The 25,566-nt window shown below is 32.6% G+C and overlaps 1 protein-coding gene across 1 annotated transcript in view; it reads right to left on the bottom strand.

Annotated features, from left to right (window-relative positions):
* Positions 1-16,946, bottom strand: part of LOC129218566 (uncharacterized) — a 99,211-nt gene extending 82,265 nt beyond the window's left edge. The window contains exon 1 of the mRNA XM_054852876.1: positions 16,836-16,946. Coding sequence (XP_054708851.1) covers positions 16,836-16,871 — 36 coding nt within the window. The 5' untranslated portion in view covers positions 16,872-16,946. The remainder of the gene's footprint in view (positions 1-16,835) is intronic.
* Positions 16,947-25,566: the final 8,620 nt, after the last annotated feature.

Below are 25,566 nucleotides of genomic sequence, written 5' to 3'. Positions count from 1 at the left end.
GCTTGGAGGAAATAGCTTCGTACTGATGCTATCAAGGTTTTTTAATCTGAAGTTTTCAGTTTCAAATTCACAGTTATATATTTTACTTCGTTCTCGGGCTAACGGGGCTATAGCCCCCCCCCCCCCCCCCCAATGAGGTCAGAACTTGCATTGGATAAAACCGAATTTTCAGAGATTTTAAATACTGCAATACATTTACAAAGAGAGCCTATAAAACTGCTTTCAGGATTTTAATTTCGGAAAATTTTATTGTGTGAGCCTCCGCTTCCTGCTAATGTCATCAAAGATTACTAAAAATTGCATTTTTAGTAAACTATTTTCGAATATTTCTGGAGATTGTGATTTATTTTTTACTTTGTAGTTTTGATTGTATTTCTGGAGATTATTTTTTTCGATAGGGAGCCATGCCATGTTTGCACACCTCTTTCTATTATGCGAATGTATTTTTATCTACCAATGTGATAATCTACTCAGCGTTATAAGAGGTTTTTTGTTTGAGCATGGTTTTAGCTACTCCAGACTCATGAACATAAAGCTAGAGTGCAGCTGCATTCTCTGGATGCTGTAACTGACATTTTCGGAGTTTGCTTGCAATTCCGTCTTAGCTCTGGCCATGGGGTGGTAATTTGTATTGTCTTCAGACCTTTAGAATGTTTGCGAAATTATTTATATTCTTTAGTATACTATATAAGTTTCTTTCCAGTAAAAAACCGTATTTAAAGTCCTACATTTTTCGGGAGAGGGACCCCTTGAAGAGAACATTTCATATTGTTTAAACAAAAGTGTATCTCCCTTTAAGAGCGATGCCCCCTCCCCCCACCAAGATTGAGAGTATCCGCAAAAACGACGAAAAAAGACCCTCTAAAACGGTGACTCCTCACTTGGACCGAGGTTAGCCCCCCTCCCCCTTGCTCGAGTTCTAGATCCGCCACTGTGTGCATATTTTATGCAATGGTGGAATCATTTTGAGAATATACAATTGTAGAATGCATCTCAATCACATTTTGTTAGAATTTAAAAAATATTTTCTCTTAATTATTTCGAAAAATGAAAAAAGGTGAAAAATGCAATATTTAAGAAAACGTTGAACAAAGCAATAGATGCACACACGTTTTGGTCAAAGAGAATTCCACATAACAGCTATAATATTATATATACTTAAAAGTAGTACTATATACAATAATGAGAAAACACTTCGGTATTAAGTAAATCCTCCTCGAGCTTTGCAGCGGTTCCTCATAGAAGATATGAACTTCTGAATGTACTCCTGACTATTTTCATAAAACCAGATCTTAAGAATGTTCTGGTACCATTAATTATCCATCACTGGAACGTCAACGAAAATAAAACCGGTTCCTGACGGGAATTGCTTACAGGTTAAGCGTCCCCGCCCCCCTTGCTTTAGACCCCTTTTTGGACCTTAGCGCCAATATTTAATGTAAAAAAATTAAAATCAATTACAAAATAAAATGAAGTATACTAAATTTCAAAGGAGAAACTAGAATAGTAGAGCTGGAAAGGCTTTCTGGTGCGATCCGGCACCAACCCAACCCTTGTATATATATATATATATAGATAAACAGATAGATAGATAGATATATAGATATATATATATATAGATACATGTACAGTAAAACCTGTGTACAATGATACTGTTGGGACCTAAAAAAATATTGTTATAGACAGGTTATCATTGTAGACAGCTTGATTATTCATGCTGATATTTTGCTGGGACCAAGGAAAATATCATTATAGACAGGTTTATTGTTATAGACAGTATCATTATACGCAGGTTTCACTGTATATGTGTGTGTGAATACGAGAGAGAGAGAGAAAAAAAAGTAAATTTAAAATATATTTCGCCAAGACAAATGTCGTCTTTGATTCATATACCGGGAAATGAATGCAAATAATGAAAAATGACGATTTATCGTTAAATCCACCCCCGCGACACCCCCACTTTCGCTGGAAGAGGAGACAAGAATCTCTCAGCAACTCACATCGAAGCGTTTTCAAACTCACGCAATCGGATTTGTTTCGGAGAATTCAGGGAAAAAGAATTCACTCTTTCTACCGACAGATTAAAACTTTTCGTAGTCATTATATTCCCACTCGAAAAGCTTCCACACAATTTTCAAAAGCATGTTGCCTTGGTTTCCACAGCATATGTTGCAAAATTTTCCTTTTTGTAAAAATCAAATATTTTATGGAATTTCTTAGAATTTGAAATTTATAGAATAAATTTTTAGTAAACGAACATTTTTAAGCAATTAAAAAATTCTTCTGTACTTTTGCTCAAATTAAAAGCAAAATATTTTGCTTCTAAATAATGTTTTGAAATAGATCTTGGTGACTTATTCTTCATTAAAAATTTTGAAAAATAATCGAAAACGTTGCAAATTTAATATTCTTATAGTCAGACGGACTATTTTATGTCAACTTAATCACCTAACTTAAACTTTAAGAAGCTTTTTAAGCATTTTATTAGTGTTTCATCAGAAACGTTTTAAATTTACAGCTCGCCAAACATATAAACTCAGCTTTTCTTTTTCATGTTGTGATAATGATTACAAAGTAAATAAATATAAACATAAATTTTTCTTTACATTTTTAGCCATTAAATAATATTAAAAGTAATTAAAATGTTAACATAATAAATAAATAACATAAATGCACAAGTCAAAATACAACAGCCAATATTATCATTATTATTAATAGTAATAGTAGTACAGGGTGCGGGAGATCAACCTCTCGTAGTTGGAAAAGCGCTTTGTGGGTTGTGGTGGGGTTATGGTGGAGAATGTGGTGTTGATTGATCGTAGCATAAAGACCACTTTTAGTACTCGCAATGGTGCAGCACGATGAGCATCGTCTTGTGTTACGGTGGCTGTGATTACGGTGGCTATTCAGAGAGAAATTCGTAGTCTATTCCAAAGTGGCCGACATAACCCTGTTCCAAGCAGAAACTCTACTCACGTGTGGGTATCAAATCTTATATCCATAGGCATTTCACCGAAGAAAAAACCCCTGACTGACCTCAGATCGTACCAAAGCTGAGTACTGGCGCGCGTGAGAGCGTTCATCCTAGACTCGCCAAAGCGTTTAGCACTTAGAGCCGGAATTAGTAAATAGAGGGAGCAAACTCAATCATATGCTTAGCAAAAGTTGAGGTAAAGACCAAGTCACGTGACTCACTAACGGCGAATGGTTGACATGTTTTTCGTGAAACTAGCGAAACAAACATGATTTCTTCCACAATGCTTTGTTTTAAAATCTATCACATGAATTGGGGTCTTTGCTTCACAAAAGAAAATCTTCACTCCTTCCATTTTATCTCTTCTCAATGGTTCATCAGTTAAACATGCAGCTGCCTTGCGGTTGTCTGATTGGAATGTTAAAAGAATCCAGCACATTGGTTTTCACTACAGGAATCGTTTTCCAACCGAACAGGGTCCTATTGGCCTAGTCGGAACCGAATGCTTGCTGTCAAAATGTAGCAGTCAAAAAACCACCATTATGGTCATACGCCTTCATAACATACGTCGATGCTCACCGTGCTACTCCATTGCGACTACTGCAAATGACGCGAATTACGCTATTGATCGAAACCACCTTATCGCCATATTCCCACCACAAATCACCCAGCGCCCTCTCCAAACACGGGAGATCGATATGCCACACGTTGATATTCGGCACCGGAGATCGATATGCCGCACCTTGATATTCGGCACCGGAGATCGATTTGCCGCACCTTGATCTTCGGCACCTTAAATCGATATGCCGCACCTTGATATTCGGCAACGTTATTTTCCGTGGGGCTTGGTTGTTATGACACTTCTGTCAGATTATTCGCCTATTCATTGCCAAATCGCTTGATATGAAGTGAAAATGATTACGACTACTAATCCTCTAGCGAAGATCTGGAAAATTTTAAGACCTTTGGAAAATTTTCATAAAAGTTAAAGTGAATGACTTGGTTAACCGTAGTTGTTTAAGTTGATTAAGAAATTTCTTTCATGGCCCAAAAGGTACGTTGCACACTACACAGTGACTCAAGGTACTAAGTTTTGGTGTACCTTGTGGCCAAATTTGGTATCAAAAAGTGCATCACCTCTTCATACTCATTTTTAAGCATCGCAAAAAAACACTGTAATTAATAGTAAATTATTTACTATTTACTAGAAGTTTGCCTGAAATCCTACGAAAGAGCACTAAATGAAGATCGGAAAGAAGACTCAAAACTGAAGAAGAAAATATCTAACTTTACATTGTAATGAACTGTGAAAGATACGAAATTTAAGTTGAATGGAAGCTATCCACTTCCTAAGATTCAGTACCCTGAATTTTGCAAGAAAAAAATGTATATCAATAAAACTTAGAAAAAATTAATTTTGATCTTGTAGTAAAAGCAATTGAACGTAACAGAAAGTAAAGCGTGGTCATATCATTGGCCTTATAGGAATAAAGACGACAAATAACCCTTATATTGAAGGGGTAAAGTTTGTTTTATTATGGAAAAAAATCTAAGATCTTTTTGGAGAACATGGTGCTTTAATTGACCTAGTCCAAAGATACAGGTGAAAAGCTTCCACCAATACTGGAAGTTTAACACTAGAGTTACGGCCGTCTTCGTGTATGCAGCTTTTTTAAAGGATGCAGAGATTTCAAGGATATATAATGATTTTTTTTTTAAGATTAATATAAAAAATAAGCCCCTTAAAATAAACAGAGCTGTTACAGTTGCATTATAAATGCTTCATGTTCTTACAATGATATGTTCTAAGAGGCATTTTTGAATTTTTGCTCTGTTTCAGCATCAATAAATGTATTCGTATTTCTCTTTTTCTCAAAAGGGTCAAAATGACACCTGCTTACTCTTTTAGATACAACCCTCTAGTTTGGATTTAAGAAAATTATAATTTGCTTAAAAACTTTATATTATTATTCAGTACGATAATTTAGGAAAATTCTAGGAAGGATTAAGTTTTCTGTGAGAATACAGAGGAGCAGTTTGCAAAATAAGTCAGCTTGGGGTCAAAGTGGTCCCACTCGTAATTCTAGTGTTAATTCGCCGAATGCCTCATAAACACAATAGTAACAAAAGTTTAAGGGATGTAAAGTGTTTTGTTTTTTTGTTTTTTTTTCAAAAAAGTAATATTTTTTAAAAAATTAGCCAATTACTTCTTAGGTCAACAAAGAAAAATTTTATTTTAGTTACTTTTTATTAATTAATTGCAATTAACATAAATATGTATAGACATATGACAGAATCACAATATTAAGCGTCAAAATAGAAATTAAATTTAATTAATGAATTAATATTTTTAAAAACTATTAACATCAAGTGTCATCCACAACGAGTTAAAAAATTGAACTTGAGTGGATGAATAACAAGTATTTTATCAATAATTGAAAATTTGAACAAGACAGTAGGAATCGAAAGAAGGAAATAGATAAAGGAATAAAAGATGCTCTTCTTCTACTCTAAATGTTTCACAAGATATTCAAAAAGATTGCGACTGATTGCAAAAATTTGGGAACTAATGCAACAAAGGGAGTAAGCAGGAGTCGAGAGTGGTTTATCACTGTAGCCCGTGTGAGAAAAAAAGATTGATTAAGTTCCATAAGAAATACTATGTGTTCATCTCTCACTCTCTTTTTGTCCCCATTGACTCTGAAAAGGCATTTAATTTTATTAATACTTCGGCAACGTCTTAGAAGATTGAAACTAATGGAGTAGAAAGCATTTCAAGCGAAGTTATTAAATAGTGTTTGCTGCAAAGAAGCAGCATGTATCGTTCTTAGGCAAAAGGAGAGCTAAAGTCAATATGGAAAAAGGAATTGAGAAATAAAGCCTTTTTCTGCAAAGTTACTTACAAGTTACTCGCATCAATATTGAAACAAATATTCAGAAGTTAGGTGCAAAGTAAAAACAACTTTGAAATTTTTGAAGAATTTCTCAACTACGTCCACATTATGATGATATCCTATAATTTCTAGACAGTCCACTGAAGTAGAATGGAAGATGTAAGGCTCAAGACCGTCTTAACGTAATGCTAAGGATTGTTTGTAAGTTTGGTTAGAAAGTAAAGTTGTTTTCCGCAATCACGAATTGCGATAGGATCCTACTCGTTGGGTTTCTTGTTTCTAAAATTGGCTCATATCGCCATCATAATTTAAAAACACATAATTTGAACTCAAGACGTCAAAATTCAAATTAATCCTATAGCTGGATGCTAGGCGTCGTGTGCTGGATGCTAGATGTTGGATGCTGCATGTTGTGTACTGGATGTTGCATGTTGTGTACTGGATGTTGCATGTTGTGTACTGGATGGTGCATGTAGTGTGATGGGATGCTGTTTTTGTCCAAAGAGGATAGTGTAAGGTTGAGAGAGTCGGGTATAAATAAAGTTGATTCCGGGGGACATCGACGCAACCTCTCAGGAGGAGCATTCGCGCACGGTGGACCTCAAAAGTGACCCGAAACGCCAACTTCAGTCAAGTAAAGACAATTAGCAGTTTGTGTTTGTTCCAAAAAACGGTTCCAAGAGTTTTTCTTAGATGAATTAGCAACAGTAACTTCCTCCTATGCCATTCCAAACAGGAAACTACTCGAACGTTCCTTGTTTGTCCACTGACTAGATGTGTCCATTTGCAAGGTTTCTGCGTCACTTTTCACTTACACTCCCAAAAACCTTAAGCAGACAAATTAAAAATTTCTCAGCTTTATTTATTTATTTTTTAAAAAATAATTACACTTATCAATAAAAATACTTTAATGTCATGTTCCAAAAGCTACATTTTTATCGATTTTGTGAACATTTGTGCTTAGGCTTAATTCATTTTCTGATATGCTTCTATGTCCTATGATATTCTTTCGATTATATATATATTTATTTACTTAGTACTTATATCTTGTATTGATTTATTGCCCAAACTAGCCTATACGGCAAATAAAAAGTCAAAAGCATGTGTTATAAAAGTACTTGTATTTTCAGGACAAGTAAGGTCTAGTTAACGATACCATGAATAAACATAAATCAAAGAATGAAGAAGCTGTAAAATACATTTGGTTAAAACAGCATAAAATTGTTCAGAAATCAATTACTAAAGCAATGACGGTTTTTAGAAGTATAAATTAAACATTTATCAGTTTTAAAACTGAATTTTGAAATTTAACTGTTTTGCTACTTTTAGTTGTAATTATTTTGTGAAAATAATGAAACTTATATAAATTTCTAATCCAGGTAAGTATATTTTATATACCCTACTTAGTCGGAAATTTCTATGATTCTGTGTTATATGTAGAAAAACTATAAAACCACGTTATTTTGCTGTAGGCTAGTAGGTTGTGTTTAGTTTGTCATTAATTTAATTCGTCCCGTATGCTTAAAGCTAATTAATAGTAATGCTAATGTTGCTGTTATTCTTAATATAGTTTATTAGTAATGCTTTAAATGCTTAAAATTGTTTTTTAATTTATTACTTAACATTCAGTACAGTAGTAAATTAAGTGACCATTGTGTCGCACTTGTGAGACTAAGATAGGCTTTTCGTAAGTGTTTTAATCTTTTTATTACTATGTAGACAAACATTCTCAAAAATATGTTCTCTTAGTGAAGTCTAACAGATTACATGTCTTCTAGTTTTTTATATTTTTTTCTGTGTTAAAAAATAATTTCCTTTAGAGTGATCATTTAACCTCTTCTTAAACTAATATAGGACCAAAAATGTAATACAAAGCAACGCTAAACATTCTGCAGACTCAAACCAAAATCACTATATCCTCTCATTTATCTAGAACATAGCTCTTGACCACTGTCTAAATAAGAGTAATTATTTAACTAAATCAATTTCACGCAAATATTTTGACTCTATCTAACAAATATGTCACTAAAAGTACTTGCTTTGTAGAGCCGCCAAATTGCAAATGCGTTTAGTAACTCACTTGAAAACATTTAACTTTCAATAAACCAAAAACAAATATGTAAGTTCTTCTGCAACTGTACATGGTAGAGTTACAAATTTAAAATTTTGAAACTAAATCCATCATGGCAAATCCTATCATTTCGAAGTATGTGAGTTTTTATGTTTAGAGCTTATTAAAACACTACTATCACTAGTGGTCGAATGTCGATCAATCGTGTTTAGTGTAATATTTATTCCTATCTCCTTGCGTTCAGTCCGACTTGAAATAATTTTTCTTGGAAATATAACATAAATTTAATTTTATTCACTTTAAAATTGGTATTTTAAAATTTCATTTCGATTAATGTAAAACTTTAAAGCGAGCCAGGATTTTTCGTCCCCAAAATAGGAAATTTATGTGATAGTTTTGCATGAAACGAAAGGCCTTGAGGTGTAGACTTGAATGAACCTAGTTAATGTTTCGCCAAATTTTTAGACTTTAATGATGTTAAAAGAAATGTTCATCAAAATGGCCGAACAAGTAAAACATTCAACAAAATTGGATACAGTGCTCAAAAATGACACAAAAAAGTATCAACTTTCCAAAAAAATTTTTACTTAAAAGAATACTAATTAGTACGTAAAACGTGGGTGTGACTTTGTACGTGACAACTGCAACACGCTCAAATTATTACTTTTCAAACGCAAGCAATTTTTTATAAAATTGGTTCTTTATATTAAGATACAAAATGTTTACTTATAAACAAATATACAAAAAATAAAAGCCGAAGTGTAAAATTGCTGGATTAGAAAGAAAATATATGTGTACAAATGTCACCTCAGCATCAATGGATTGAGCATTTTCGAAACATTGCATGGCGCTGTTTTTATAGCAAAAAAGTTGAATTTTATATATAGTACTTCGTGTACACATTGTCATATAAGTTTTTTCCTTAAAACACATAATTCCAAGGAAAAATATCTAAATCCTTTCTTTTCAGAAAGTTATTCAAAATGAAAATATAATTAATTTTGCCAAAAATATACCGACCTATTTTCTTTAATTAATTAGACTTTTACACTAAATAACACTAGTGGGTAATCGGCTTACTCGAATTGCACGCAGTAATAACATTTTCTCCAGATTAACAGTCTAGCGGAGGAGAACCAGTTTATGATAGAAAGATCATTTTCCAGGATTTATAATATCGATATTTTGTTTCAAATTTCGTTAAAGATATTGCTGCTGATTTCCATTGTTTTTATTTGTGCTGCGACTCCATAAGCATATATATATATATATATATATATATATATATATATATATATATATATATATATATATATATATATATATATATATATATATATACATATAACGTTGTGCAAGAGTTGGTTTATGTTTTACATAAAAGAACTTTAAGAAATTCCGGAATTCCGAAAATGATTATTAAAGTTATAAAATTAATCATTTTTAATTGAGGAAGAAGAAGTTTTGCAATTGAAAAGTGCTTTCGACAATTTCATATTTTGACGTTTTTTCTTCATAAAACATAGTAATACTTCCTTATTTCTCGCTTTCGTTTCACTCGGAATATTCCTTTGCTAAGGGAGAGAAATTTGATCTATTAATTTCTGCGTGCTGCCGTCTGAATTACTGTAATTAAACTACCTAACTGGACATTATTAAGTGTAATGTTGAACGTTAACCGCTCAGTTTATTTTGGTTAAATATGATAATTAGATACTTTATATAGCGACATTTTGAAGAAAATTAACAAAACTTAATATTTGCTTGTTTATATGTAAAAATTGCCGCGTATCTAGAAAGCTGAAAGGGTAAGTGTGACCCCTACCCTACTCCTACTTTTTGGAGTTGTTTCTTTTAAAAATCCTCTTGAATGAGTCCACATGCCCGATACCTCTTCTTTCAAGAATAAATAAAAATTGAGTGCATGAGGAAGGTAAAGATGAAACTATATGGTTCTATTGCTGTCGGCACTAACCAAAATAATTACGAAGGAGAGGTGGAGGCTAGATTGGTGGTATCTGAAACCCTCGGAAAAGTTGATCCTTCCAGGACGGTATTTCATGTTGACTCTATGAGCATGTTTACAATCGGAATGTAATAAACCGGCTTAAAGTCGGAAATAAGATAAACGCCCGTCTACGCCCGTAAGTTACAAACGTCTACATTGCAACCTAGAGTTGAGCAATCTATCTACTTTCCACTAGCTAAGAAGTCGATTTAAAATTTTACATGCTATGATCCAGTAATTACACTGCAAAAAGATTTTCCTGTCGCGGTTTGAAAAGACCTGTAATGAACCCGTTTTTTAATCAATGTAAACAGTCTCTATCGCAACAATACAGGGGGTCACAGACATAAAGCACTTAGACAAAGCATCGATCAATCAAGTTAAGTTCACACACACATAACAATTACCGTATCATCTAGAAGTTTAAACACCTTTTTTTCTAAAATTATTATCCTTGTCCAATAAAACTCGAAATTATCGTCATGTCACTACTTTTACTAGATTTTTTTAGTTTTCATTTAAAAAACGAAAACACGAGAAAAGAACTTTTTCAGATATTTCCCATAAGCAACTTTGGTCTTCCAAGGAATAGGATTCTAGCCAAGCTACAATTACAGTGATTATCTAAATACCCATTGAAATGATCTACATCCCCAAAAAAATTTCTAAAATAAAATGCCAATAGTGTACAAGAGGGAAATGCCATATTTTAATGTTCGAACGTTCTCAAGATGTTATTGGGGAAAACAGAAAAACAGTAAGATATCTAATCCTAGGAATAACATAAAGATATTCTACTCGTGCTTTGAGGCAACAATATATATATTATATATAGAGAGAGAGAGAAAGATAAATTAAATATATCAGTACAATAATTTTGCTTTTTTTTAATTAATTTTTTTTAAACTCTCTGGCGATAATTTTCGCAATTTATTACAAGGTTACTAGGGTTTCCAATCCCGCGCCGATTTCAGTCCCGCGGGATTTCGGGATTGTAAGGAGCTAGTTTTGAGTGATCCCGGAATCCCGCGGAATTGACTTTATTCTTCTAAAAATAGAAAAAGGTGTGCTTTTTAGGAAGGACTGTTTTCGTTACTTGAACTAGTAGGTTTTTTTTAAATTCCATACATCAATTGAAGTGCACTACAAAATCAAATTACAATTAGTAATTATTGTTTGGTACGCAAAAGTATGCCCTAAAAACGTCCAATGCATCTAAAAAAGCATCGCTAGTCCATGATGAGAAAGGTATTTTTGCTCAAAAAATAATGCGCTTGACGAAAACACGTGCTGTGACTCCTCCGGGGCTCCAATTTTGCAAAAGATTCCCATTATCTTCATCATCTTCTGAAATAGATTTTTCTACTCTTATGAATGGTTTTTTCCACAAGAACTGCAAATTTCGGGTAAAAACGATGGCTATGTATGTTTTGCTGTATTTAGTTTAACTTGCATTAAGAATGCCATTTTTGTTTCATAAACGTTGGTCATTGAATCAGTGAATTTGGTTCATTACTGCAAGGGGTGAGTGTGCTACTTGGTTTCACCAAGTCGTAGGCTCAGTAACAGTTTTTGGATAATTTCACTAATTTTACCTCTCACTTTAAAGAGACATTCAAAAACTTGAACAGCTTAACTTACTACACTGTCATTCGAGTCATCCTATGTTTCATCCAAGTTTCTGCCGCCTCTTTTAGAGTCGTGCCGAATATATTAGTAATGGCAGGTTTTACATTGCTTTCTGCTTTGTAGAAAAATATTGTGCCCTTTAAGTTAAAGGTATTGAGTGCATTCCTTAAGCTTACATAAGTTCTCCAATATTGCATTGAGGCTACCCCATCGGGTTTTGCAATCTCTCATTTTTTTCTGAAGCGTAATTTTCTGGAATTTAAATTTAAGTGATGGTTTTCGAAAATGTTTTTAAATTATACGCACTTTCTCAATTGCTGAACGTATGAAAACTAAATCCTCGAATGGAATACCAATTCAATCTCAGAAAAACAAATTCAATTTTTCATTGTGTTATATGGTAAATCCACTGTTTATGATATGAGACACAAAGTTTTTCTTACTCTTCTTACAGATATAAGAGGAAATTTCTTCAAACTTCAGATGATGCATGTGAAAATTGTCATTTTATGAGCGGCAAAAGTTGGAAAACTTTTACATGGAAAAAAATTGCGAGATTTGGCTCTCAATCCCACGGGATTGATCCCATTAAATATCATGCGGGATCCCGCGAGATTCGGGATCGGGATTTCGGGATTGGAAACCCTATAGGTTACTACAAGCTACGAGTATGCGTTTCTTTATTATGAAGAAATGAAAAAAGATCGGAACGTGAGCCAACCGAACCGTAAACAATCTTGATTGCCCAATAATCTTCTTCTTAAAATCAAATTTCATCGTCAAATTTTTCCTCCTCATCAGTTGAAATATAAGCTAATGTTTATTTCAATCTATCTTATACCTTTCATTTTCATAGTAAAAAAGAAATGCTTATTGTTCGCAAGAATTGAGATGCCCTGTGTTTACTTTGTGATCAATAGGAAATATTTTTATGCACATACCTCGAGAGACATTTCATATACACAGAATTTTCAAATCGTAAAATTTTAAAACGTGTTGTCAGTGTTATTTACTACATTTGACGCATCTCATTAAAAGGCGAAATATATTCCATGCCGCCTGACACAGTCCATTAAGAAACTTTCATTAAACCTGTTGCTTCCAATCGCCATTGCCTAAGAGCACCTTCGGATTCAATTTTATTGAATCATCTGATCTGCAGAAGGTGTAACGGAACTTTGTTATTTAAACTTTCTGTATCTATCAATACAAAAAATTCTCATTTTTATGCAGGTGCATACGTAAACCATGAGCACCACCAGAAATTCTTTTTGCTGAAATATGTATAAAACGAACAATCAACTTGCCTCATCAATTTCACGATTTATGCTTTATACTTACATTGATTATTCATACTGCTCATATATTAAATGTCATGTTTGCTGCAAAATGTTGGTCGATTTGGAAAAAAAATAGTATTTTATGTCACACAGGGGTAAATTTGAGGGTTTTAAAAGTATCTTATCTTAAAGTATAAAAGTAGAGGTTTTAAAAGTGTTTTTTGTTCAACTCAAAACATAGCTCTTCATATTTTTTTTTTTTTTTTTGTAAAAATATGATTTAAGCAATATTTCTTGTACAAAACACAACCGTTTTTTTTTTTTTTTTTTTGCTCAAATATCAGACTATTATCGTTGAATTCAAGCAGAGGCAAATTTGTTATCTTCGACCAAAAACACCAGTCCTATTAGAACATCGTTTCTGTGTGAGAAAGCATTATTATTTCCATGCATCTTAAGAACTTCAGTCCGTGTTCATAAATTCAAAATTACGTAGCATGAGCAAAAAAAAATATTTTGATCTAGTTTTCAATTAAATTTAGTCAAATACTAAATTCAAAATATTTTATTCCTGCAAAGTAACTAAAATTAATTGTATTAAGCCAGCTTAAAATTAACCAGTAATTATTTGGTTTCTTATATGTTTGTGATAATTTAAATAGCACTTGTTTAGTGTTATAGATTTTATGTTGTATGTTAAAGCTAGTAAAATAATGACATGAATAATTCAGCTATTTGAGGTGGGATAATTGTGTTTTCTATTCCTTTTATACTAAAACTAAGAAAATCTTCAGGTTGGAAAGGTTGCAGATCCAAACCAAATCCAATCCAAAAATTATTTCCTTATCATTAATTTAAGAATTGAAGCACTGAAATGTTTGTATGAATTTTACTGACTTTATACTTTAGTGAACAGTACTGTAGTGAGCAGTGAAGTTAATAACTGCAAATAAAGGTCTTTTTCATATTAAAAAACCTTTTTTTTTTGCTTAAAATTTTGTTAAAAAACTATCTTTCAAAAAACAAAATTGTACGACTGAGGCACAAATGTTTTTTTTTTTTTTTCATTTTATTTTTTAAGACAAATGTGGTCTCTTATTTTTATTATTTTTTTATTAACTCTATTTTTTATATTTTTATTTACTTAATTTTTATTTTTCTGAATGTAATGTATTTTGGACTTCTCTTATTTAAGCTGCACGTGAAACATTGATGGGAATATGACGATAATTATTATATCAAGGCTAAAATTATAACATTAACTATATATTTATGTATGTTTTACTTCAGAATTTTCTAAAACGGAATTATAGTGGTGTTTTGTTTTCGTTTGTTTTTGTTTTATTATTTTATTTCGTTAAAAAAACTAAAGGGGGAAAATTAAACTAAACAAGCATGTTTTCTTTCAAAAATTCAATATCAATTCATATAGTTTCTACAAATATTGCATGCAGTAGTGTCTTAAAGAGACCAATATTTTCGTTTATCTCGGGTAGGGATATATACATATATATATATATATATATATATATATATATATATATATATATATATATATATATATATATATATATATATATATATATATATATATATATATATATATATGTGTGTGTGTGTGTGTGTGTGTGTGTGTGTGTGTGTGATAATGTTCGGGCAGAATTAGTATAAAAAGGAATTAGCTGTTAATTAAAAACTCTTAATATTTATCCTCAATTAAGAAGTTTAAATTTGAAATAAAATATACAGGGAATTTCTGTCATGTTAAATGGATTTTGGAGGTGAAATAAACATTTTGCTTGGTTCATTATTTCCTATAAATTAAACGTAATAGTTTTTGCAAATAACGGTTTAAAAACAAGCATGACATATACTACCACTTTCAAATTCTTTGTATTGTACGTTTATTGAGAAGAAATTATAAAGATTTTACAAAGAAAGTAAAATGATAAAAGCATGATTTTGTGCCGTATAAATAGTAGTACACGATAATTTTTGATGCAGTTAAACAGCAAACTTGAAAAACTTACAAATTGCGCAATCTAAATATTAATCACCTCATTTGAATTAATATTTTCTAAGAACTTTTTATTACACTCCGACATAAAACGGGTTTGTCAGCTAGCAAATACCGTTCAAGTAATTTTACTAGTAAAATGTAGAAGGATTTTTTGTAAAAAAATAAGAGTCATGTTGAATTTTAAATCGAAAAATCGAGTCACAAATGGATTTAAAAAGCAGTATGTATTTTGTTTGGGAAAAAAAGTTGTCAAAAACAATAAAGAAAAGTTTTATTGAATTACTCTCCAACTAGCATAAACCCAAGTTTTCATGACCCTTTTTGATTATTAGACGTAAGTTGTAAGGTAGCATTGAAACAAAAATGGAGGTCAAAGAATAATTTCCTAACTTTGAAATGAAAAAAATATGAAATTAAATTTCAATTTTAATTTCTCTTTCACATTGATATACATGCTCCTCCTCCTACTCATTTCCCTCATTAACCTCCGTTTGCAACCTGTGATGAGACAATGCCACCTGCGGCGTGTGACAATTGAAGATTTTAATACTTTTACCCCTGGATGTCCTCAGGACATTCTGGCCCTCTTATTTCTTGCCCCTTAAGATTTAGAGGGGTGAGATAGAGCGGAATGGCTTTCCTTGGATAACTTGTAGCCAACAGTACCAGTATTGATCTGGTAAACATTCACAGTCCGGAGGAGATAGGGTTAAAGACACACACGCAGACTCCCACATGTTTTAATTGTATAGATAAATAAATGTTTAGATATCTGTTGAAGACCTTTTCAGGGGCTCAAAATTCAATCTACATAAAACTCAAGATTGCAAAACTTCGATCCTTTATTAAGAACCTATATTGAAAAACTCCTATATTATATCGTGTCCAGGTAATGAATTTCAAATACACTAAAACTTTTTTGTGGTATTTTTCACTATAATATGCTACAAATGATAGCTTTAATCACGCAGGCAGGCACCAAAACATGAGTTTGCTGCACAAAAATATGTGGTAAAATTTTTTGGACCTTCTTTTGGCGCCAGATTACTCGAACCACCTTTTATTGCAGCATAAAAAAAAATCTGTTACGATTTTTTAAACTTTTTCTCTACACATTTCAAATTTCTTTCTTCAACATTCAATCTTGTCTGAAAAATATATAAAACTTGGGGGCCACAATGATAGGAATTTTGGAAAATTCTTCAAGTGAGATTTCTAAAATTAAGCAAATTGATTTAATTCGAACTAATTTTAAAAGGATTTTTATCTTGAAGCTGAGTATTCTTTTAAGATTATCTCAACTAAAAAAAAAATCTACTTCTGCACTTAGTAATTAAACAGATGATTGTTTTCCATGCAGTTATGAGAACTATCAGCGTGGAAATGAACACAGTGAATTCAGTTTTGGATTAAAAAATCAAGGCTTAACGAGTTGCGTTATTAACCTTTGGTTTGGTGATTTTTCTTTGACGTAAATGGTGAGGTGGTGTTTAAGTAACCCCAACATTATATTTATCGCGCACTTCACAAAATGTAGGAAATCAAAGTTGAATTCGTTTAAATGTTTTTTCGCATTATTTATCCATATAAACAACACTGAAACAGTAGCGTAAGTGACATACTGATACACATAAATCCGTATATATAACATTGCAATGCGTTTGAATGCAAAAGTCGACTTCTTCTGTATTGTAAGACCTCACCCAGTTAAGGGTTAAACCCATGATAAAAAAAAAAGTTAACAAAAAAAGCACTGAATTTTATTTAGGGCCACTTTTTGGCACATATTATCATATTTTTAAAGTAATTTTAGCATTCCGTAATTCTGTTAAACCCGTATTTCGAGTTATTTTATCCCATTATTCCTGGTTACCAGATTACCGAATAACATATTGCATAAAGTTTTGAAACAAAGAAAAAAAGTGAAACACTGGAATAAATTGCGCGAGCAAAACTCACCAGGAAGAAAAAGCTGACAAAAATAAGAGCTTTCATCTTTTTTTGAGCAACTGGTAAAATTTGTGGCGGTTATCGAACTGCAACTTTCGCCTCTTCAAATGGGTGCGTCGGGATCATTTCCCGGAGATTTTATATGCTCTGACTCCGAGTTTCAGGAATCATCACATCATTGGTCGACTTTTCTGTGACGTCAGCAATGGCTTTTGCGGGGGACGCACTTTTACGGATCGCCTGAGATTAGAGAAAGGGAGAGTACTCTTTTAAAGTGAGTAGATTTTGATCCGGGAAATATGTTTTTGGGTTTTAAATGCCATTTAAGAAATGATTTTGCATTTTTACTACGTATCCTTAAAATGGGTTTTCCTTCAAAATATTTTAAAGTTCTTGAATTTTTATACTTTTTGTAAAGTCCGGAGCAATAGTCACTCGTCCATAACATATTTATTCATGAATTTAATCGGCATTTTTAAGTTTGTTAAAATGTAAAACGTTTAGGTGCAGTCACTGAGGGAATATACCTTAACACATATAGCTAGTCTCACAAAGTTTTGAAAAATGATGCTTGAGTTTCAAAGTATACATACGGTCTTATAGAGTAACTTTGAGATATGTAGGTGAACTATGCTCCGCTTCATATTTTTTACTGTATTTGATTTCAATAGAAACTGTAAAACGTCCAATACTGTATTCTTCTGTAGAACCTATATAAGTACTAGTTTACTACTTTTTGTGCAGGAAATCAGTTATCCAACAAGAAATTACTGTTAGAAAAATACTCTTGAATGCTACTTTGAAGTTGCTGAAATAAAATCGTGTGATGCTATGAAACAAAAACGGGGAGTTTTTAAACATTTAGATACAGTCAACTCGTGATAGCTCGAAGCCTTATAACTCGAACATTTCGAAGTTTTTATTGGATCCCAAACTCTTGAAGGCTGTGAGAGCTTTCCATAAGTCGGCTACCAATAACTCGAAGTTTTTAGCCGGTCCCTTGGGACTCGAGTTCACTACATTTATTAAAATAATTTATTTAATGCCACATTTCCCATACAACGTAAGAAAATTCCGAAACGTTACAGATTATTTCCAGGCACTGTTCCCACTTTCACGTGTTTACATCAGTTTCCCGTGAAAAATAAGTATATTTGCGAAAGGTTTCTGAATCGCTACAAAATTAATGAATGCAGACTTCGTACTGCTGTGAAAAGCATTTTTAGCTACCAGTGCGCACACATACGCTGCTTTTTTATTGGGTGCTTCGCTTTCAGCTCTGCTACGCTCCTTCTAGATTGATTAAGCCCCAAATGAGGGCGAAATATAGCCTCTGGATAAGGCAGCTTTGCAAGAATTGCATGTATATAATCTGTTCGGTACTTTCTTATCTTTCTGGCTTAGCTTTAGGAGCTTTCCTGGAAAATCAAGAAGAGACCACGCTATTATTAAAAGCTTCTTGAAAGGTTTCTGGTTTATTCCAGAAACTTGAATGACTATTTTTAGGAATGTTTTTTGAATTCTACAGAAAGATTCCAGATTGTTTTCTGGAAGTTCACTGCCTTTTAGAGGGAAGATTTCCTGTTTTTGTCAGATGAATAACTGGTAGAAATAAGGCGCGAGCTGCCCATTATTTTGGAATGGTATAGAGTTTTTTACTGTGTAAGATTCAAACTTATCTATTGAGGATATATAACTTTGAACCAGGGTAATAATTTATTTTAAAAGGCTTTAATAGTTATTATTCCTTTGTTTTGGAAAACTTTACATCAGATTTTATCTTCAGTTATTTGGCAATAGACGCTAAAACGCTGCTTAAACGTAAGTGGAAAAGTCAAAAATGGAAAAACTGTGTATCAAAGTATGACTTAACCGAAATTGAAAATATAGCTACAGCCAAAACAGCGAGAGAAACAAAATCTCAATCTTAACACATTGTAGACCGGTCAGGTGAATTCTTTTGATTTTATAACTTTGTTAAATAATGACCGCTTACAAGCATTAGGAAAGAAAAAGCCTTGGGAAAGAAAAAGATAGTAACTTCAAATTCTTCATTTTTCATATTTCTTCATTTTTGTCATTAATTGTACGTTAGCTTTATTGTAAAAGCTTGTTTATTTGGCTTCCACTGAAAAAAAAAAAAAAAAAAAACGCGAAAACACAACCGTCAGTATTTAATCCGAAACGAGTTTCTTCAAATATCTTGAAAACTAATTTTTAACCGACTTCAAAAAAAGGAGGTTATGATTTCGTATTGCGGCTTTTTATGTGTGTTTTCGAATTATTCCAACACTACTGGACCGATTTCAAAAAAAAAAAAAATTCTTTGGAAGGGTATACTTCCCAGATGGTCCAATGTAATTTGGTCTGGATCTAATAAGGGATCCCAGAGAAATCCAAGAAACTTTAAATTTCATACGTCACAATCATGTGGTTTTGCTGTGATCGGTGTATTTTAACACCTAAGGTTTTGGTTTTCTCTTAAACGATATTTAATTCTCGCGGCACATGGATGATTAATTTTCGCAACGCTGCGCTGCCTGTTAATTTTTTATTATAGGTGTTACTAATGTATTTATTACTGCGTAGCAAAGCAGTAAATTAAACATATTTGCTACTTTAATAGTTGAATCAATTACCTTAATATTTTATTTACTAATAAATAACTTTATTTAGGCACTAAAATATAAAGTTCTTTATTTAATATTCCAATTTTTAAATATATTTAGTGTTCAATTGAGGGGGAATTGAATACAGAACACCCCTCCCCCACGTATACATTATAACTGTTTATGATTTCTGAAGTTTGACCAATATTCTAGATTTACTATTTCACGATGCCGCCAGTTCAATTTGGAATTAGGGTTATATTAATTAGCAGGCTTCAAAAAAAAAAAGGAGGAGGTTCTGAATTTGTCGGATTGGTTTTTCCTTTGTACAATGTTTCATAAATACTCGAAGACACCTGTACCCAGGGGCGTGCACAGGGGGGGGGAGAGAGAAAGAACACCTGTTGGCCTGGGCCTGAGAATGAAGGTGGTCCAATATTTTTATAACTAAGGGTGAAATATAGGGGTAAACAATATGGAAAGGGGCCCGGAAAAGTCATTTGTGATGGGCTACAAAATTTCTGTGCACCCCCCTGCCTGTACCGATAAGGAAAATTCTTTTTTTGTTTGGAACGGTATACTTCTTCGGCGGTCTAATGTTAATCCAGTTCAGGTTTGATGAATGTCATGCAATTTCCCTGATAAACGATTAAATATAAAACCCATTTATAAACAACGGACAAAAACAAAGGTATATATTTTCTTCACCTATAGTTAAAGGAAGTACTAAAAAAATATATTATTAAGAGTAATGATAGTGAAAATTTTGAATTAAGGATTCTTTGAAGCAAACATAAAGTTCATTCTAGTGAAATTTTTAATCTTCATCTAGAGTGGGGCATGGGACCATGTGAAGAAACATGCGACTTTTATCACGCGTTACATGACACGTATTGCGAAACATAAATTACTATATTACAATTCTAAAATTTACAATTTTACAAATTGAAACACAAAGCGATTTCAGTTTTCTTTTAGTGACTCGTGCCTTTGCTTTCGGAAAGCAAACTTTGATCAAGTTGAACTAATGATCAAGACAATTTTTTTTTTTTTTTTTGTACATTAGTTACGCGTTTGATAAAGGCTTTCTTCACAGTCGTCGGAAGTCTCCGAGACGCTCGTCGTGTTATTTACACCACTAAAAAGGAAAAAATTAATTACTTTTAAGTAAAAAAAAACCGACTTCAAAAAATACCCAGGAACTAAAAAGCAAAAAATAACTGATTACACTTACATTCTATTTCCTACCCAAACATAGAAATGAAATCCAATTTACAATTCCGGTACAAAAATCAACTAAACTAAACACCGAATTATAAAATAAACACTGATTTAAATTACTATACGATGAATTATTTTGAATACCTAACTAATCATATACGATCTCTTAATTTTAATAACCTTTAGAAGTCGGGCCTCCTATAAACTACTACTTAATGTAACTGAGTAGGTTTAGTTTTAAAGCCTAATTTCGCGTATAGTTAAATTAGTGTTTAATTCAGGATTCGGTGGGTTGTTAGTTACGTTAGGTAGTAGTTTATAGGCGGCCCCGACTTCAAAAGGTTATTAAAAATTAAGAGATCGTCTATAATTAGTTAGGTATTTAAAATAATTCATCGTATAGTAATTTAAATCAGTGTTTATTTTATAATTCGGTGTTTAGTTTAGTTGATTTTTGTACCGGAATTGTAAATTGAATTTCATTTCTATGTTTGGGTAGGAAATAGAATGCAAGTGTAATCAGTTAATTTTTTGCTTTTTAGTTCCTTGGTATTTTTTGAAGGCGGTTTTTTTTACTTAAAAGTAATTTTTTTTTTTAAAGATACTACCGCTTACCTGCCCACGGCCGTATTATAGTACGTATAATGTAAACTTGCAACTCTCCTGGCATCTCTTATATTTTTTCGTAAATTTTTATTGGGTATGAAGATGCCTTTCGATTGAATAGTCTCTGAACATTTTCACATTGGAAAATGGTTCTAATGTCTGATCTCCAACCTTTTAACTTGAGAAGCAAATATCGTTTGATCAACTACTACAACAAACTACTCAGCTATGTAAATCAACACAAAACCTCACAATGTCTAAAAAACTGGAAAAATAATCAACGGTTAAAACGTATTAGTCCGTTTTCCCAAGCACTTTTACAAAACCTATTGAACCCGGATGTAGAACCTCACTGCTTGACTTCCTCTATAAACCCAGTCGATGGACTCCAGAGGTTCACATTCCATCCTAATTTAGCGCTCAGTGTCAATAAAAAGATTGACCTCCCAGAATTGCTTAAACAAGTGGCACTAGAGGTTATTAGCAGGATTCCTATCGATATAGTCAACATTTACACCGATGGCAGTAAATTGGAAAACAAAACAACTGGCAGCGGTGTTCTAATTGAACTCTACAATCGCTCCTTCAAAATTCAGAAAAGAAACGCTGATCACACGGCCGTCTTCAGAACAGAGCTTATCGCCATCATGAGAGTCTTACCTTTGTTGTTTATAACATGCTAGACAATGCTTTTTCGTAGATCTAGATTTTGTCGAACAGCCGTTCCTCTATCCAGCACCTTTCAAATTGGTCGACCATCGGCGACAGCACAAGCAGGAGTGTGCTCCACCTGATGAAAGTTCTGTCTGTCCGGTGCCCTATCCACCTACAGTGGGTCCCCTCGCATGTTGGTCTTCCCGGGAATGATATAGTTTACGACCTAGCCAAGGCAGCCGCCTGTGCTTCTGTCGACCCAGCAGACCAAACGCTTTAAAAGATTAACTTCAGAGATTAACTTCAACTGAGATTTCCTCCATGGTGTGGGAACTCATAAGGAAAGCCTGGGTGGAGCCTCCTTTTCACCCATGGTACTTACAGAGACATCCAGGAGCCGCATTAATAGTCAAGGGATTCAGAGTGTATGAGACGACTTTCTCAAGATTTTCCACGGGCCACCTTAGATGCTTGGTTTTCGAGGATGGCGTAGAGGATTACCCTACTTGCCCCAAGCGCAACGACGCCCCCTTTTCTCCCCATCACATCCTCCAATGCCTGGGTTTTTTCAGAGAAGAGGTTGGAACCAATCCACTGCTTTTCTTGGACTTCTTGCACACCTTTGGACTCATGTATCTGGTCCAGTTTCACTAGACCAGATGGGGATTAGTCCCACAACCACCACATTTTCACATATGTTTAATTCATAGAGTGCACACACTTTTTACTGATTCACATTGTATTAAGCAATCTGTTTAGTTCTGTTATATTTTAAACACAGAGGGTATGTTTAATTACATTTTCGTTGCTAATGTTTCAATCTTACAGTAATAGAAACAGTCTAGAACAATACTTAAAAGTAATGGTCGTAAACGCATTGATTTTCTTCTTCAATGCAAGTAATATTTGACACAACAGTTGTTGAAAACAAAACTTTCGGGTTTTGCGTACAGCTAGTTTTAAAACTTTGAAATCGTAAACATAATATTTATTTAGGTTATTTAAGACAACTATTATAATTCATTAAACAGTAAGTTTTCTGAGATGTCTGACCTTTTTTCTGACATGTCTGAGATTTTTATTTTTGATGTTCACATGTCGTTTTAAGGAAAAAAAATATTGTATATGTATTACTTATGTATAATAGCGGTAATATATATATTCGTCATACATATACATAATAATTCATCAATATCTACTATTTTTTAAAAAAATCTATGTATTTGCTAATTTTATTCTGTTTCTATCTTCAAGCAATCAAGATTGCTTAACGATTTTACCGTGACAATCCTTGGTGTTAATCGTTCTCCTTTTGTGATTGGTAGATAGTGAATCACGTCATGCATTGCTTTGTGAGTCAAGTGGAGCTTAATTACGGTGTGGTCGTGTCGTGATTATTCTTTAACTACTTTTTGACAACAGAATTTCTTACAGGAAAGATATTTAAATGTATTTATTTAGAATAAGTTTAGAATTTTTTAGGTTTCTTTTAAAATAAAAATGATTTTTTACAGCTTTAACATAACGTGTTTCTTAATAGTGTCTTGTTTTAACATACAACACGGGTCTGCTTCAAATTTAGTGACAAAACTTGCAGCTTCTCTTCAACTTTGATGACCAGGATGGTATGGTTTCCTCCTTCTTTTATAACTTTTTTTAAATTGGAAATAGGGGATGAAAGTGATAAATCGAATATACTTAAAGGTTTGTTGCACTCTTACAGACTGATGAATGAAAAGTTAAATCAGTTTTCGGAGGTGGTGTTGGTGATGGTGCAATCATAATAGCAGTGGTTTTTAAAGAAAAACTTTTGATTCCTTTTTTAACAAAAAAAAAAAGAAAGAAATGAGCTATGGTTGCTTTATGCTAGCTTTTGAGATTCTTCAATGGAGAAAATTTTTCTCTCAATAGAAAGTAAAGTAGAAAATGTGCGATTGAGAACCAAAGGGCCGTTAGAAGAAGACTGGAATAAATAATATTAAAACATAAAGGGTTTCTCTTTAAACAGTATTAAGCAAGTTTTTCTTTTTTTAATTAAAATACAATGTTCCATTTGTTCTCTCACATTGCCAAAATTTAGCTTTCAAAGTTCTTTTAAAAATGTTTTCGAAAAATTTATGTCAAGCTCACAAAAAACAGCGATAAAGTAACTGAGCAATTATGGGTCAATTTGCTCTGCGGATAATGTAACACGGCAGTGAAAAATATGATGCCATCAGTCACTGAAACATATTTTTTAAAGAGGAAAAGAGAAAAAACTGTTTTTAAGTAGTTTGTTTTCTTTTTTTTTTATTGTTTGTTTGAAACGTTTGAATGGAACTTCTCCATTAATATCTCCCATACATTTGACTAAGGAAATAAAAATCGTGCTATTCGTGTCATCTACTTCGAAGATAGTCATGAGCAGATAGGTGAAAAGGGGGCACATTTGAACATTTTTTTTTTCATTTCTTAATTTCTCAGAAAATATTTTCAGTTTCTCACGGGAAAAAGAGTCCCCACGATTGAATAGTCTTTTCTTTGTGCCATGGAATTTTTTCAGATTTTTTACAAAATTATTTCTATATTTTATGGAATTTTTTAAAAAATGTCTTCAATTGTTCACATGTGCCCCCTCACATGGCAGATGTGAACAAGCTTGAGGCACATTTGAACACAATTGAGAAATGCTGGAGGAGCATCATATTTACACGAAAAACTCGTTTTAATGAAGCATATACAGTGGCTCCCAAAAGTGTTCGTACACCTTGAAATTTTGTAGTAAAACCAAAATAACGCAAAACTGAATTCGAATATGAAGTCCAATTTTTTTTTTCACATCATTCCTATGCCATTCTGAATAGAACCCAGCAATTTTTTTTTTCAAACTATTTCCAAATTTTATTTTTGAAATTTGTCAAAAAACGAAGAGACAGAGAAAAAATACGCCACAAAAGTCATCGTACACTGAAATATTTTCGAATAAATTCATGATTAAAATTATCATATGTGGTTTTTTATTGTTTTTGGATTGTAATGACACTGTAAAGTCATTTACTTTTAATTTTTTGTTTATTTATTCCCCAATATTTTGCTTATTATTTTAAAAATGGCAGGTACGCGTAGAAAACAACAAATATGATTCGAAATTTGATTTTTTTTTTCCCTCAAAATTTTTTCTCTCTAAATTAGTTAATTTATACTATTCCATAGTGAAGTACTTGATAAAATGCTGTAAAGACAAGAATCGGATCGAAAACAAGGTAAGAAAAGGTCAACTGGCAAAGTTAACAAAGCGTGATCGGAGGTTTACAGTTAAAAAATTTTTGAAAAATACACATTTGAGTGCTGAAAAAGTTTTTGCAGAATTGAATGAAACATTTTACGTTTAGTTTTCACGTAAAATTGTTCACCAAATTCTCTGATTAGCTGGATTAAGGGGGACCTCTTCCCGCAGAAATTTTCTTGTTCCTGCGAAAAACAGTAAGCTTACGCTTTCCGTCGTAAAATCAATGATAAATAAGCTCAAAACGTTTTGGAACAACGTCTTACTTATAGATGAAAATAAATTTAATATTTTGGGTTAAATTGTTGTATAATTGTCAAGAGAAGAAAAACTGAGGAATTTAATCTTAAGAACTTAGTTGGATCAGTTAATTAGAACGGTGAAG

The sequence above is a fragment of the Uloborus diversus genome, chromosome 3, assembly GCF_026930045.1.
Source record: "Uloborus diversus isolate 005 chromosome 3, Udiv.v.3.1, whole genome shotgun sequence".
Taxonomy (NCBI): Eukaryota; Metazoa; Arthropoda; class Arachnida; order Araneae; family Uloboridae; genus Uloborus; species Uloborus diversus.
Note: the sequence above shows the minus strand (reverse complement) of the source record. Positions and strands in the feature narration are given on the sequence as shown.